Source organism: Erythrolamprus reginae, chromosome 6 (assembly GCF_031021105.1).
Source record: "Erythrolamprus reginae isolate rEryReg1 chromosome 6, rEryReg1.hap1, whole genome shotgun sequence".
In the NCBI taxonomy this organism is placed as follows: Eukaryota; Metazoa; Chordata; class Lepidosauria; order Squamata; family Dipsadidae; genus Erythrolamprus; species Erythrolamprus reginae.
In genome coordinates this window covers 64,038,511-64,053,521 of record NC_091955.1, presented here as the reverse complement: position 1 = coordinate 64,053,521, position 15,011 = coordinate 64,038,511, and the positions used below count along the sequence as shown (strand labels likewise).

Genomic DNA, 15,011 nt, shown 5'->3' with positions numbered 1-15,011 from the left:
ATAAACTAATTAACTTTTGATTTAAAGTTCCAAGTAACTGACTATAATAATTTTTGTGTTTAGGATTATGACTTGTGCATTACCTGCTATAACACTAAAAACCATGAGCACAAGATGGAGAAACTGGGCCTTGGTATTGATGATGAGAGCAACAATCAACAGACAGCCACCACTCAGAGTCCTGGTGATTCACGTCGCCTGAGTATCCAGCGCTGCATCCAGTCTTTAGTTCATGCCTGCCAGTGTCGCAATGCCAACTGTTCACTGCCATCTTGTCAAAAGATGAAGAGAGTTGTCCAGCACACCAAAGGTTGCAAACGCAAAACCAATGGAGGATGTCCAATTTGCAAACAACTCATTGCTCTTTGCTGCTACCATGCTAAGCACTGCCAGGAGAACAAGTGCCCAGTGCCATTTTGCCTAAATATCAAACATAAACTTCGTCAGCAACAGCTTCAACATCGCCTACAACAGGCTCAGATGCTCCGGAGGAGGATGGCAAGCATGCAGAGGACAGGCATAGTAGGACAACAGCAAGGGTTGCCTTCACCTACACCAGCCACACCAACTACTCCAACAGGCCAGCAGCCACCAACTCCTCAAACACCGCAGCCTCAGCCTCCACCACAGCCTGCTTCACAACCACAATCTGCGCCTCCTAATAACATGCCTCCATATAACATTGCAAGAACTCAGCCTCCTGGTGCTGTGTCTCAAGGCAAGGCAGGGGGCCAGGTAACTCCTCCAACAACGCCTCAGACTGTTCAACCACCTATCCAAGGTCCTCCTGCAGCTGCCGTGGAAATAGCCATGCAGATACAACGAGTAGCAGATCACCAACGGCAGATGGCTCATGTTCCAATCTTCCAGAGGCCTATTCAACACCCGATGCCTCAAATGAATCCAATACAGCCTATGAGTGTAACGCCACCTCAGATGGCCAGAGGTCCTGGTGGGCACATAGATCAAGGGATGGGATCAACAGGAATACAGCAGCAGCCAGCATGGGCCCAAAGTGGGTTGGCACAACCTCAGCAAATGCAGCCAGGAATGCAAAGACCGACCATGATGTCAATGGCCCAGTCTGGACAGCCAATGAATATGTCACCACAACCAGGAATGGGTCAGGTTCCTGGTACGGCTCCATCAAAACCAGGCTCTCTGCCTCAGGCAGCCTTACAAAACCTGCTGCGGACTCTCAGGTCTCCCAGCTCCCCCATGCAGCAGCAGCAGGTGCTTAACATCTTGCATTCAAACCCTCAGTTGTTAGCTGCTTTCATTAAGCAGCGAGCTGCCAAGTATGCGGGTAACCCAAATCCGCAAGGCATGCCGGGACAGCCTGGAATGCCTCAGGGCCAGCCAGGTCTGCAGCAGCAGCAACAGCAGCAGCAGCAGCAGCAGGTCATGCAAGGACAACAAGGTGTTCACTCAAATCCAGCCATGCAGAACATGAATCCAATGCAAGCAGGTGTCCAGAGGCCTAGCATGCCTCAGCAGTCACCGCCTCAGCAGCCTCCACCCCAGCAAGCCATGGGTGGGATGAATCCTCAGGCACAGCCAATGAACATGAATCATTCGGGGATATCTCCCCAGTTCCGGGATCTCTTGCTAAGACGACAGATGATTGAACAACAGCGGCAGCAGCAACAGCAACAGCAGCAGCAGCAGCAACAAGGAACGGGGCCCAATTTAGGTCCTGGCATAGCCAATCATAACCAGTTCCAGCAGCCTCAAGGAGTTGGGTATCAGCAGCAGCAGCAGCAGCAGCGAATGCAGCATCATATGCAGCAGTTGCAGCAAGGAAATATGGGACAGATGAGCCAGCTTCCTCAGGCCATGAGTGCAGACACAGGATCAAATTTGCAGCAGGTTTACCAACAGCGATTACTCCAACAGCAAATTGGATCCCCAGCGCAACCGAATCCTATGAGTCCTCAACAACACATGCTTCCTAATCAGGCCCAGTCCCCACACTTACAAGGTCAACAGATTCCATCATCGCTTACCAATCAAGTTCGTTCTCCACAGCCTGTCCCCTCACCACGCCCCCAATCCCAGCCACCCCACTCCAGCCCTTCCCCTCGGATGCAGCCTCAACCTTCTCCACATCACGTTTCCCCACAGACCAGCTCCCCACATCCAGGACTGGTAGCTGCCCAGGCTAACCCCATGGATCAAGGGCACTTTGCCAGCTCGGACCAGAGTGCAATGCTTTCTCAGCTTGCTAGTAATCCAGGCATGGCAGGGCTCCATGGTGCAGGTGCCACAGAACTGGGACTCAGCTCAGATAATTCAGACTTAAATTCAAATCTTTCACAGAGTACACTAGACATACGCTAAGATTCATTGTAGCATTTTGGGAGCAAAAAAAAAAACTTATTTTCACAAGACGTTTTGTACTGAAGACAATTTTTTGAATCTTTCTTAGCAGAACATTTTCCCTGGAATACACCTGAAATCTGCAACAATAGTTTGTGGTTTTAAAAACAAACAAAAAAAACCCCAACTGAAATGGGGGACAATGGAATACAAAGAAATATATTTTTGTTATGGCTGGGACTGTAACCAGTCCTTTTTTTTTTGTTTTTGTTTTCCCTTCGCGTGCGTTGGGGAGGTGCTTGGGAGTGGATAGTTGTTTGGCTGCTGACCAAATGACTTCCTTCACTAGCCTCCAATAGGTTTTATTTTTTTTAAATTAATGAAAATATGTAATATTGATAGTTATAATTTACTGAGCAAATGGTTAACTTTTCCCTATTCTGGTTTTCCTCTTGTCTACTGCAAAAACAATGAAAACAAAAAAAAAGAACATTACCTAAACTGGAGGACAAAAAGGTGAATGTTGCTTTAAAATTACAGTGCATATATATATATATATAAATATATATATAAATATATATTAAAGATAAATACCAATTTTCTTCCTTGGTTGGAAAGATGTCAATTCTTTTAAAAACTGTAAAAAAATATTAAGAAATCCAGTCTCCCCTCCGAAGTCTACTTTTGTCCTCCAAGAATTTTCTATACCAGAGTCTGAGCTTAAACTTCAAGTATTAAAATTTGTACATGTAGAAAAGAAAACTTTTTTGCAAATATATGGGGGCAGCTGCCAAATGGATGTAGTATATATATTGTGGTTTGTTTTCCTGAAAGATTTTTTTGTTATTTTTACATCTAACAAAGGAAAAAACTAAAGAGGGTAAGAAACTATTCCAAGGGTCAAATTTTAACCTGAGTGAAAATCCCTGGGGTTTCTTCTTTATGCTTGCTTTCTCTTTCCCCTCCTTCCCTTTTTTCTCCTCTTCCATTTTCTGTAAAACTTGAAAATAGAAAGCAAAAAACCCTCAAATGTTGTAAATCATGCAATTAAAGTTGATTACTTATAAATATGAACTTTCGATCACTGTATAGACTGTTAATTGATTTCTTATTACCTATTGTTAAATAAACTGTGTGAGACAGACTGGTTTTTTATGCTTCCCTTCTTCTTTTCCCTACGGTTGGTGCTTATTTTACAATGGGGAAAGAAGATGGTATGCTTTTACAGACAACCTATGGAAATCAATCCATGTAAATATACTTGTGTTTAATCTTTTTTAAAGGTGGGTATTTTAGACTGTAATGAAGATTATGAATGTCCATTTTGGTGTGCCTTTGTATGTGCTTTTATTTGTGCTTTGAAAAGTACAGACATTTTCAATACAAAAGTAGGATGCTAATTGCATATTTTACTTGGTTGCACTTCAGTCTCAAGCAAACATGTTCAGTGTGCAGGTTTTTTGAAGTGTGCAGGCTTACTTTTCTGTAATACAGAAAATTGCTTTGCACTCTGATTCAAGAGTATTGAAAGTTATGAACATTTTAGACACATTTTGACCATTCCAGCTGTTTCGGATTTTAATTATGCAAATGCTTTGACACATCCTTCACCAAGAACAGCAGTTTTTTATTTTGAAGCTTTTTATGCCCGCTCACCTAAATGGAGTAAATAATTCTTAGCTACACATCTGTTATGCAAGGACTCTAAAGATACACCTTGATTTCTTCTGATGTAGGCAGACGTGAGAATCTGAGGAAGTTTTTGCATTGTCTTGTATTAACATGAAAATTCTGTCATCTTGATGTCAACATGTGCTGGTAAAGATAAGGTCTTCTAAATTATATATGGTGCCTTGTATCCATTTCTAGATTGGTTCAAAATTATGGTCAGGCTCTTATTTTGGGTCCTCCCTTGGAATGACCAGTGTCATCTTAGATTAGCAAATTACAGCATTAGCAATTGAATATTAAGTAAAGATAAAGGGATACAGATAAGTTTAATATGAAAATACTACCAGAAAAGAGAAAATGGGAACATACAATTCCTAGTACAAATATAACTCACATAGGATATGTTAAATTGTACACCTGCAATGGTCTGTAGTATCAAAATTCAATAATTTAAAATGGTGCTTAGTATAACTTGGGTGAATAACTATTTTGCCAAATTTATCTTTCGTATTTGTTAGAATAGATTTATTAAACATTATTGCACCCCCACCCCCAAGGTACTTATGACCTGAATTTGAAGTTCTGTTGGTCAGTCCATGCAATCCGGTGATGTTGACATTTTTTGGAACTCTATAGCCAGTACAGCTGTCTGCAGCATACTGCAGTCACGTGACTGACTTTCTACATGTTTTTGCCAGAAACCAGCATTTATATACAGTTTCTGCCCCCAAAATGCCCATTGTGGAAAATGGGTTCTTGTAACAACTGCTACAAAAAAATGTAAAATCAAGGTCGATCATATGGGTGCTAAAACTTAACTGCCATGACATACAACAGAAATGCCAGACTCCATTAATCATAGTTTAGGGACTACCTGTAAATTATTGCTTCATTTTATCTATATAAATTCCTTCCTTCTGCATGCTTTATTTGGAAGCTTAAATCTAATAGCTATATAAACCGATCTCACTGGTTCCATATTTTTAAAAGGGTTTATAGTAGTCTTAATCTGTTCTGTCAATGGATGTAGGATTTATATCATGCTATCTTTAGGGTTTAATTACAATTAGCAAGGAAAAATGTTCCCTTAAAATAATTAAATATGTGGCACTTCTTAGTTCAACTGGACTAAATTTTAATTATGTTTCTGGCTAATGTAGAAAGATGGAGCTATTCCATCTGAAGGCTCCATTGTCTTTCATGGTAACAACTAAATTCAGAAGCTTACTTAGACATCTTTAGGTTGAAGTATTATTTTGTGTTGCAGATCACAGACGTGTTTTTTACAAAAAATGTTTACATTTCATTCACAAATGTTTAGCATTTCATTGTAAAGTAATTTGTATACTTCCCAGCTAAAAGCTATACAAAAAGTTACATCTATTTTTTTATTATACCCAAGATCAGATATTTTTGTTTGTTATGAAAACATATCACATGCAGAGCTACTGTATCTCTAAATCAAAATTAGTATTAAATCAATAATTAATTTAATAGGTGCCTAGGATGCATTGTTGAATTGAAAAATAATTACATGTGAATCACATGTCTTTGAGGTATTGGATAATACCTCATCAAATGTCAGTGGGATTATTTATTTTTAAAAAGATTTCCAAATACACCTTGTATATTTAGGAAGATATGTCATTACAGAGGATGTAACATTGCAAATGCCCCATTTACTAAGAATTGCCATTAAATATTGTAATCAATAATTTTAGGAATTATTCATATTGATACTAATTTTTTATTTTAATTTATTGGCTGCCCAACTCTAATGGACCATTGCCTTACAAAATAATGAACCTTCCCCTTTATCTATGGAATTTAGCTCTAAAATTCAATAAAAGATAGTGAAAGTAGAAGACAAAAATAAACAGTGCTGAATACTGCAGTTGCAAATCTACATAAATTTCATGTCTGGATTGATACCTAGTCTAACATCTACCGGTATATTGTTTCCAGCATCCTGAGGTAATCCAAATAAGGTATAAGTAGATATTTCCAAATTATATAAAAGATTATACCTGAGTCCAGGTTTTTAAAAATAGCACAACTTTGAGGACTCTTGTCTCTGCATGGGACTATTCATGAGCTTTAATTGCTCTGACATTGAGGTAGAAATAGAATATATCAACTTCTGGAAGGAGGAGTTGCCAGTATGGAACTTGCCAGTATGGAATTTGGACTCTTGGTAGGTGTAAAAATTAACACTGCCGAACAACTGGACATGATTTCTTGGGAGCATACTCCAAAGGAATGGATTTTAATTCCTAAAGGTTTATTATTGTTGGTAAAAACAACTGAGCTGAGTTCTGATTTGCATATCAGGTTGTATCCAGACAATGTATATCTAATCATGAAGTTGTTCCTAAAGAATTCACTGTCTAAAGATAGGGGAACTACTGTATCCTCCCACTCTTCTACAAAATCAATGATACTATTACCACCATATTGATTAAGAATTTTTGGCATCTGACAAGCTACTTGGTAGGCAAAAGGTAGGTTATTATTAAGATTTAAACTTGGATGCCACCTGATTCTCAGTGACTGAGCAACTCGCCAAAATCAAACTGAAATTTACAGTAAAACACAAAAGATGGCAAGTGCAATGAACTGAAAGGTCTGTCAAAAGCTTTGGTGGAGTGCTGGGTCTTCATAACATTTCTAAACAACAGTGGAATGAGAATGAAATATGATAATGGTGTATCAAAAGTCATATTTTTTTCTTCCAGCGAAAATGTTAAAGTACTTAGGAGTCCTCCATGTCATATGACAACCAGTTTGAATATTTAATGTAATATAATAAATTGTCTATGGACTTGATTTTTGGATCGTCCTTTATACGTATTGGTAGATCTTTGAGGGACTTGCAACAACTCACATTTTATATTCCCAATTACAGCAATAATAGATAGATATCCCTGGGCTTGCAATGCAGCTGACATTTAAAGTTTCTGTATGAAAAGACTTGATTCTTTTTGGCTATTAAAAATGTATTCCAAATAGGAAACATTTAAATAATTTCAACAGAACACACCATTTGGTAGATCTTGGCTAATAGCCCCTATTACTTGTAAATCTGCTTCTTTATTTGAATTTTAAAATGAGGCAAGATGAGAATCTTTTTAGTTTTGCTTTTATATATAATCTGCTATCCTTTGTATATAAATTATTTTTAGAGAAAAATTGAATTGAAGAATTGAAAAGACAATGTATTAATCATAACTTCCATGACAATTTTGAATTAAACATCTCTGGTAGGTTTTGGCTGTCTTTTCAAGAAGAGTTACATTATCCTGCATTTCAGTTATTCAATCATTTCATATCATGCATAAAGAGGAGAAATCAGGATTTCTTACTAGAGTAGTAACTTGAATAACATTTAGGTTAAGTGACAAAAGAAGGAAGGAAGGAAGGACGGAAGAGAAATTTAAAAAAAGAAAGAGGAAACGAAAGAACAGGCCAGATAGTAGCAAAAGATGTGTCTTTATTCTGTTTTGGTGCTTCTATAGTGCTGAACAAAGAAGTTACAATTATACTCATATTTTAATATTGATGCATGTTGTAGATTAATATATCCTTTATATCATGTACAACTTCACCTAATTCCACTTTTACAAGCTTCAATTAAAGCCTAGACAATCATACAAATATGATACTAGTGCATTTTTCCAGCTTTGAAGTTATATGATTACAGCAAATCTTTACTGCCAAGTGAAATTAGTGAGATTAGTGATAAGAAACCAGAGATCTGAATTAAGACAATACTCCATTTATCTTCAAAATGTAGAGATGCCATTAGTACCTTTAGTGTATTTTTTATTATTATATACATTGATGTTTTTGTTTCAGTTATACCATACCATTCTGTTCTCATATTTTTCTACTACAGTTTACCTCTAAATTTTATTGGCTGTAATGTCATTTATTTTTTATATGATGCTATCAATAATGTAATGGCTGCCTTAAAAAGTAAGAGGATAGTTTTCTGCTCTGGATAATTTAAAACTAGAAATCAAAACAGTCTTTGTACTTTTGGTAAGAGAGTTCTCTACATAGGTGAATTTAACAAGGTAGGATAGTGAAAAATGAAAGAAGACATTGCTATATGCTAAGCAAGTGATCAGCCATATAAGAAAAAACTAGAAAAAATGTTGCAATGTTTATCATACAGATGTCACATGGTTTGATAATTATTGGAAGCAAATCCCCAATAATAATTATTAATGAGGCCAGAAAGTGGCCTTGAAAATGATGTTTCATAGTGATTCCAATTTGGCTGTCGGGTGATATTAATGTCAAGTGATTTCTGTTTGGATGCTTAGGTCATTGATCTGTGATATCCTACAACGTTCCATCATGTTTCCCATGCTTTTTAACAAATGTGTGAAGCTTCTGGTAGAGTTTTGAGATTGTATGCAATATGTTCTCTTAAATTCAACTATTCCACATCTTGAAATGTGGAAGTTGCAATTGGTGTAAACAACAGCTACTATACAGGGAACAAAAATAATACAATATAGCAATACTCTGCGTTAATATTTTTTCTCTAGGCACAATGTAGTGTATTGATACTGACCTTTAAATCCTAAATTATTTTGGTCTGTCTAAAGGATTTTCCCAGTATAATATTGTCTGGGCTGTTAAGATAGAGCTTGTTAAAATGCATCAGTTTTGCCACATTTTTAAAAAATGAAATAATTACCTACCTGGGATGCTTGTCAAAATAGAAAGGCAAGGAGACAAAGTTTTCAAGATAGTTTGTCAAAAGAACACTTAGAAATGCTGCACTACATGGATTGAAAATTGCTTCCAGAGTAGAAAAAGATGTCCTTTTTCTAAAGATGATTAAAAAATTGTTATATGTCAGGTGAAGAACCTTTGTAGAGTCCTTCTATATGCATCATGTATATACAGCACAAATTGGAATTGTGCTGCTGTGTTCCCATAGTCCTGGGATACTGCTGTTATTGAGTTGATTAACTTCTAGGTCATCCACAATGCAGGAAAAACCAGCAAAAACAATTCCAGAGCTAATGTTGGAACAAAAAAAAATTGGCAGAATTACTAACAGGAATTCTTGCTTTGTTCTTATTTAGTTAGTTAGGGTAATGCAAGAAAACAAACAAGCTCAGAGAGCACGAAGGATCCCTTATTTCAACCCTGAGCTACAAATATTTTCCTTTATTGGCATTATTTATTTAAATATTTATGTGGCCACCAACTCCATCTAAGTGACCCTGGGCAATTTATAGAAATTTACACAGAATCTGAGAAAAAAAATATACACTTCTCAAAAAAATAAAGAGAACACACAAATAACATATCCTAGATCTGAATGAATGAAATATTCTCATTGAATACAGTACTTACCGGTAGTTCTGTACAACAGCATGTGAAATTGATTGTCAATCAGTGTTGTTTCCTAAGTTGACAGTTTGATCTCACAGAAGTTTGATTTACTTGGTGTTATATTGTGTTGTTTAAGTGTTCCCTTTATTTTTTTTGAGCAGTGTACAAAAACCAAAGAACAATGACCAGAAAATAATAAAATGGCAATCCAAAATTAAATTGAGGGGAAGTTCTTCCTCCACTAGGGAAGAAGTGCTAATAAACATCTTTTTTGTATCTTCCAGTAATTATCTAGAAGACATTAGAACAATAGTGAGGACATGGTTCAAGTGGTGTAAAAATGTTTCTGAAGTTTTGGGGGTGGCACTGGTGACTATTGAAATCCCCCAAGAATAAGTAGGAGAATGAGAAAAAATTGACTTGGATTCAAAAAAAAAAAAAAAAGTCTCACAGGTTGAAAATATTAACTATTGGAGAACAAAGGATTACAGAAAGATTACAAAAATCTAAACCATAGAGGAAGGTTATAAAAATCTTAACCAAAGAGAATAAAGAAAAAAGATACTGTACTGAGGTAAATCAAAAGGAGCAATGATTTTGAACATTACAAATGTTCCTCTTATTGTCTAATCCTTGAAAGAGCTGCACTTCTAATGGGTTCCTAAGCCTAATAAATTGGGTTTGGGTTTTTTTTTTACAGAATGGAGAATATTATAATCCAGCAGATCTGGGCAAAATTTAGGGTAGGAGAGCAGGACCGAAATTGAGGGTTCAAACACACTGCAGTAGGATCTTCATTCCCAATTTTGAAAAACGAAATCATCTAAAAGATAGAGATAGAAAGTTAATACTGTACTGTATTGTTAAATTTCAATCTCTAGAATTACTGGTAAAAATACAGTAATTGCAAAATGGTTACGAGTTATGTATAAATGTAGTTTCTAATTAGTGCAATTTATTTCTGAGGAAATATTCAAAAGGATCAATAGATGGCACCTTAAGCAGCGATTAGCCATAATATCCAATTATACTTGAGGAAACAGCTCTGCCCTCTTAACTCTCAAAGATGAGTGACACCGGTAGCAAATGGGAAATATGGCCGCGGGTGCCTAGGCGCTATTAGAATTGGAAGATGGCTGGCAAAAAGAGACGTTTTGTTTTGTTTCGTTTACAGTTTCGGAGTTTCCCTTAAGACATTATTTGGACATTTGGGCTGAAGCGCGGACACAGTGTCACCCGCTCTTTTCCTCCTGGGAGGAAACATAGCACTTCCCCAATTCGCAAAGTCTTTTTATTAATCCTTTAGTACAATAATAGGCAGCGATATGGAACAGAAAAATGGGAGCAGCAGTCCACAATTCTCCACACAGAACTGACACTTGAAGGACTTTCCTTCCCAGCGTTCCCTGGGCAGGAGGAAGCTTGCGATTGGTAGACGTCTTTCAGCTTCTCTTCCTGTTCCTGTCGATCCTCTCTCTCTCCATTGGTGCCGCTGCAAACGGCTAGGACGCGCTCGGAAGCCTCTTGCCACTCCGAATAGCGGCGGATAGCGGAAGAGAGGAAGGCAAGGTAAACATTTAGCTGACTTTGGTCCACCCTGCTGGGCGAGACTTTCGGTTCTAAAAGTTACAGCGGATCTTTGCTTTGGATAGTTACGAGCGGGAAGAAAAAGCGTCTTACTTGAATTATCTCTTTACTATTTCTGCGGTTTCTGTGCTTTATTTCTTTTACCTGACAGAAAGTAGGTCCCTCAAAGTAGAGGTTCGTAGGTCCCTTTTTCCCGCAATAATCCCCGGGAGCCTCTTGAAAATTGCTTATTGTTCAATATTTTCATTTGTCTTCCGTCAATCTGTTGCAAGCAATCTGACGTTTCGTTACAAGGGATTTATCTCCGGATTACCAATTGTCTATTGTGAGAAATGGAATCTCATACCTGTAAGAAAAAGGACATGTAACAAGAGCAATGACACAGCTGTTTTTATGACATATTATAACATATTTGGTTATATATAACCAAAATGTATTTTTTGCATGTCAGCTTTCTTTCTCTGCTGCTCTGTTGTCATAAACAGGATATGTTTATGCTTTCAGAGGAAACGTTTGTGGTGCAAAAGTGTGAGAAAGGAACATGCTGACTATTAGATAGAAGAAGTGTGCAGACGTCAGAAATGATGTAATGCTTTAGGGAATTTCTAAGCTGGAAATCACCAGGTGATAAAGGGTGGTGAACAGTAGATGGGCGGAGTAAGATAGTTATTTGCCGAAGACATGATTTTGTATTTATATCTTATACTCACATGAGAATGTTGCCTTTTTGGGTTTGGGTAACTCAAACTTCTCTGCGTGTTTTGACCCATTTTATTGTTCATTTGGATTCCTGTTGATTCCCTTGGTGCATTTTCTCAAATAATGTAGTCCTCAATTCATACCGTTATTTAGAGTTGATAAACTAATTAACTCCTGATGATTTAAAGTTCCAAGTAACTGACTATAATAATTTCTGTGTTTAGGATTGTGACTTGTGTATTAAACACAAGATGGAGAAACCAGGCCTTGGTATTGATGATGAGAGCAACAACCAACCAACAGCCACCAAACAGAGTCCTGGTGATTCACGTCGCCTGAGTATCCAGCGCTGCATCCAGTCTTTAGTTCATGCCTGCCAGTGTCGCAATGCCAACTGTTCACTGCCATCTTGTCAAAAGATGAAGAGAGTTGTCCAGCACACCAAAGGTTGCAAACGCAAAACCAATGGAGGATGTCCAATTTGCAAACAACTCATTGCTCTTTGCTGCTACCATGCTAAGCACTGCCAGGAGAACAAGTGCCCAGTGCCATTTTGCCTAAATATCAAACATAAACTTCGTCAGCAACAGCGTCAGCATCGCCTACAACAGGCCCAGATGCTTCGGGGGAAGATGGCTGGAGGTTGATTATCAATCTTTGCCAAAATATGTAGAATGCCTGTCTTGGTAAATATTGATTATGCAACCTACTTATTTACTCATCTTAATGAAAAGATTATTTACTCAGCTCTCTGTTTATCTAAGTTAATTGAACACTTTTCTGTTTGCTTAGAGTAAAAAAGTTAATTATACATTCTTTTGTTTAATTAGCAATTGATATGATTGGTCTATATACATTAACCAGTTGACCTTTGTACTTGAATACACAGGAAATTTGCTATAAAAATAAACGCAAGTCTACAGAGAGGGGCAGCATACAAATATAATAATAATAATAATAATAATAATAATAATAATAATAATAATAAAAGCAGAGCTTCTGAACACGGAAGGTATAAGCTCAAGAAATTATGTCTCTGTGTCTATGATTCCTACAATGGCAAGAATGCAGAGGACAGGCATAGTAGGACAACAACAAGGGTTGCCTTCACCTACACCAGCCAACCAACTACTTCAACAGGCCAGCAGCCACCAACTCCTCAAACACCGCAGCCTCAGCCTTCACCACCACCTGCTTCACAACCACAATCTGCACCTCCTATTCAACACCCGATGCCTCAAATGAATCCAATACAGCCTATGACTGTAACGCCACCTCAGATGGCCAGAGGTCCTGGTGGGCATATAGATCAAGGGATTGGCTCAACAGGAATACAGCAGCAGCCAGCATGAGCCCAAAGTGGGTTGGCACAACCTCAGCAACTGCAGCCAGGAATGCAAAGACCGACCATGATGTCAATGGCCCAATCTGGACAGCCAATGAATAAGTCACCGCAACCAGGAATGGGTCAGGTACCTGGTGCGGCTCCATCAAAACTAGGTTCTCTGCCTCAGGAAGCCTTACAAAACCTGCTGCGGACTCTCAGGTCTCCCAGCTCTCCTATGCAGCAGCAGCAAGTCATGCAAGGACAACAAGGTGTTCACTCTAATCCAGCCAGGCAGAACATGAATGCAATGCAAGCAGGTATTCAGAGGCCTAGCATACCTCAGCAGTCACTATCTCAGCTGCCTCCACCCCAACAAGCCATGGGTAAGAAGAATGCTCAGGCAGAGCCAATGAACATGAATCATTCGGGAATATCTCTCCAGTTCCAGGATCTCCTTCCCCTAGGAAACGTGATGTGGAGAAGGTTGAGGCCAGCTCCCCACATCCAGGACTGGTAGTTGCCCAAACTAACCCCATGGATCGGCAAAGGATTACAGGAACAATACAAAAGTATTAGCCAAAGAGGAAGTTTATAAAAACCTTAGATTAAAGAGAATCAAGAATAAAATATTGAGGTAAATCAAAAGGAGTAGTGATTTTGAACATTGCAAATGTTCCTCTTATTGTCTAATCGTTGAAAGACCTGCACTTCTAATGGGTTCCCAATCCTAATAAATTGTGTTTGTCTTTTGTCAAAATGGAGAATACTGTATTATAATCCATCAGATCTGGAGGGCAAAATTTACGGCAGGACATCAGGACAGAAATTGAGGGTTCAAACACACTACAGTAGGAACTTCATTCCCCATTTTGAAATATGAAACCATCTAAAAGATAGGGATAGAAAGCTAATATTGTCAAATTTCAATCTCTAGAATTACTGGTAAAAGTAATTGCAAAATGGTTACGAGTTATATATAAATGTTTCTAATTAGTGCAATTTATCTCTGAGCAAATATTCAAAAGGAGCAATAGACAGAACCTGTTAGCCTGTTAGCACTCAGTGAGGCAGTGGAAATGATGTGCTGGTGTCCGGAGGCTGTTAGGGTCTGGATGGGTGCCAGCAGGCTCAAACTTAACCCCAACAAGGCAGAGTGGCTGTGTGTACCAAGGACAATTCCATCTGTCCATCCATCACCCTGGGGGGGGGGAACTTTTGACCTCCTCAGGGTCCGCAACTTGGGCATCCTCCTCAATCCACAGCTGACTTTAGAGGGGCGGCATAAAAATCTAATGAATAAATAAATAATAAATAATATCCATTTATACTTGAGGAAAGGATGAGAAAAGAGCTATGCCCTCTTAATGCTCAAAGATGAGTGACACCGGTAGCAAATGGGAAATATGGCTGCAAGTGCCTAGCGCGGTTAGAATTAGACGTTTTGTTTCATTTACTATTTTGGAGTACCCCTTAAGACATTCTTTAGACATTTGGGCTGAAGCGTGGGCACAGTGTCACCCGCTCTTTTCCTCCTGGGAGGAAACAGCACTTTCCCAATTCACAAAGTCTTTTTGAACTAGAAACAGAAGATTGATGGCAGAAAGAGATCTCATGATCCATCTAGTCTGCCCTTATATTACTTCCTGTATTTTATCTTAGGATGGATATATGTTTATCCCAGGCATGTTTAAATTCAGTTACTGTGGATTTACCAACCACGTCTGCTGGAAGTTTGTTCCAAGCATCTACTACTCTTTCAGTAAAATAATATTTTCTCATGTTGCCTTTGATCTTTCCCCCAACTAACTTCAGATTGTGTCCCCTTGTTCTTGTGTTCTTTCCTATTAAAAACACTTCCCTCCCGAAACTTATTTAACCCTTTAACATATTTAAATGTTTCGATCATTTCCCTTCTGTCCTCCAGAGTCTAGACCAGTGTTTTTCAACCAGTGTGCCATGGCACACTAGTGTGCCGCGAGACATGGTCAGGTGTGCTGCAAAGAAGGAAGCTCAGGTTCCGGTCTCGCAACTTTTTGCTGAGAGAGTGAGAGTG

At 38.4% G+C, this 15,011-nt stretch overlaps 1 protein-coding gene across 1 annotated transcript in view; it reads left to right on the top strand.

The window, feature by feature from the left end:
- EP300 (E1A binding protein p300) overlaps positions 1-3,463 on the top strand; it is an 88,912-nt gene extending 85,449 nt beyond the window's left edge. The window contains exon 31 of the mRNA XM_070756061.1: positions 64-3,463. Within this exon, the coding sequence (XP_070612162.1) occupies positions 64-2,340 (2,277 nt within the window). The 3' untranslated portion in view covers positions 2,341-3,463. The remainder of the gene's footprint in view (positions 1-63) is intronic.
- Positions 3,464-15,011: the final 11,548 nt, after the last annotated feature.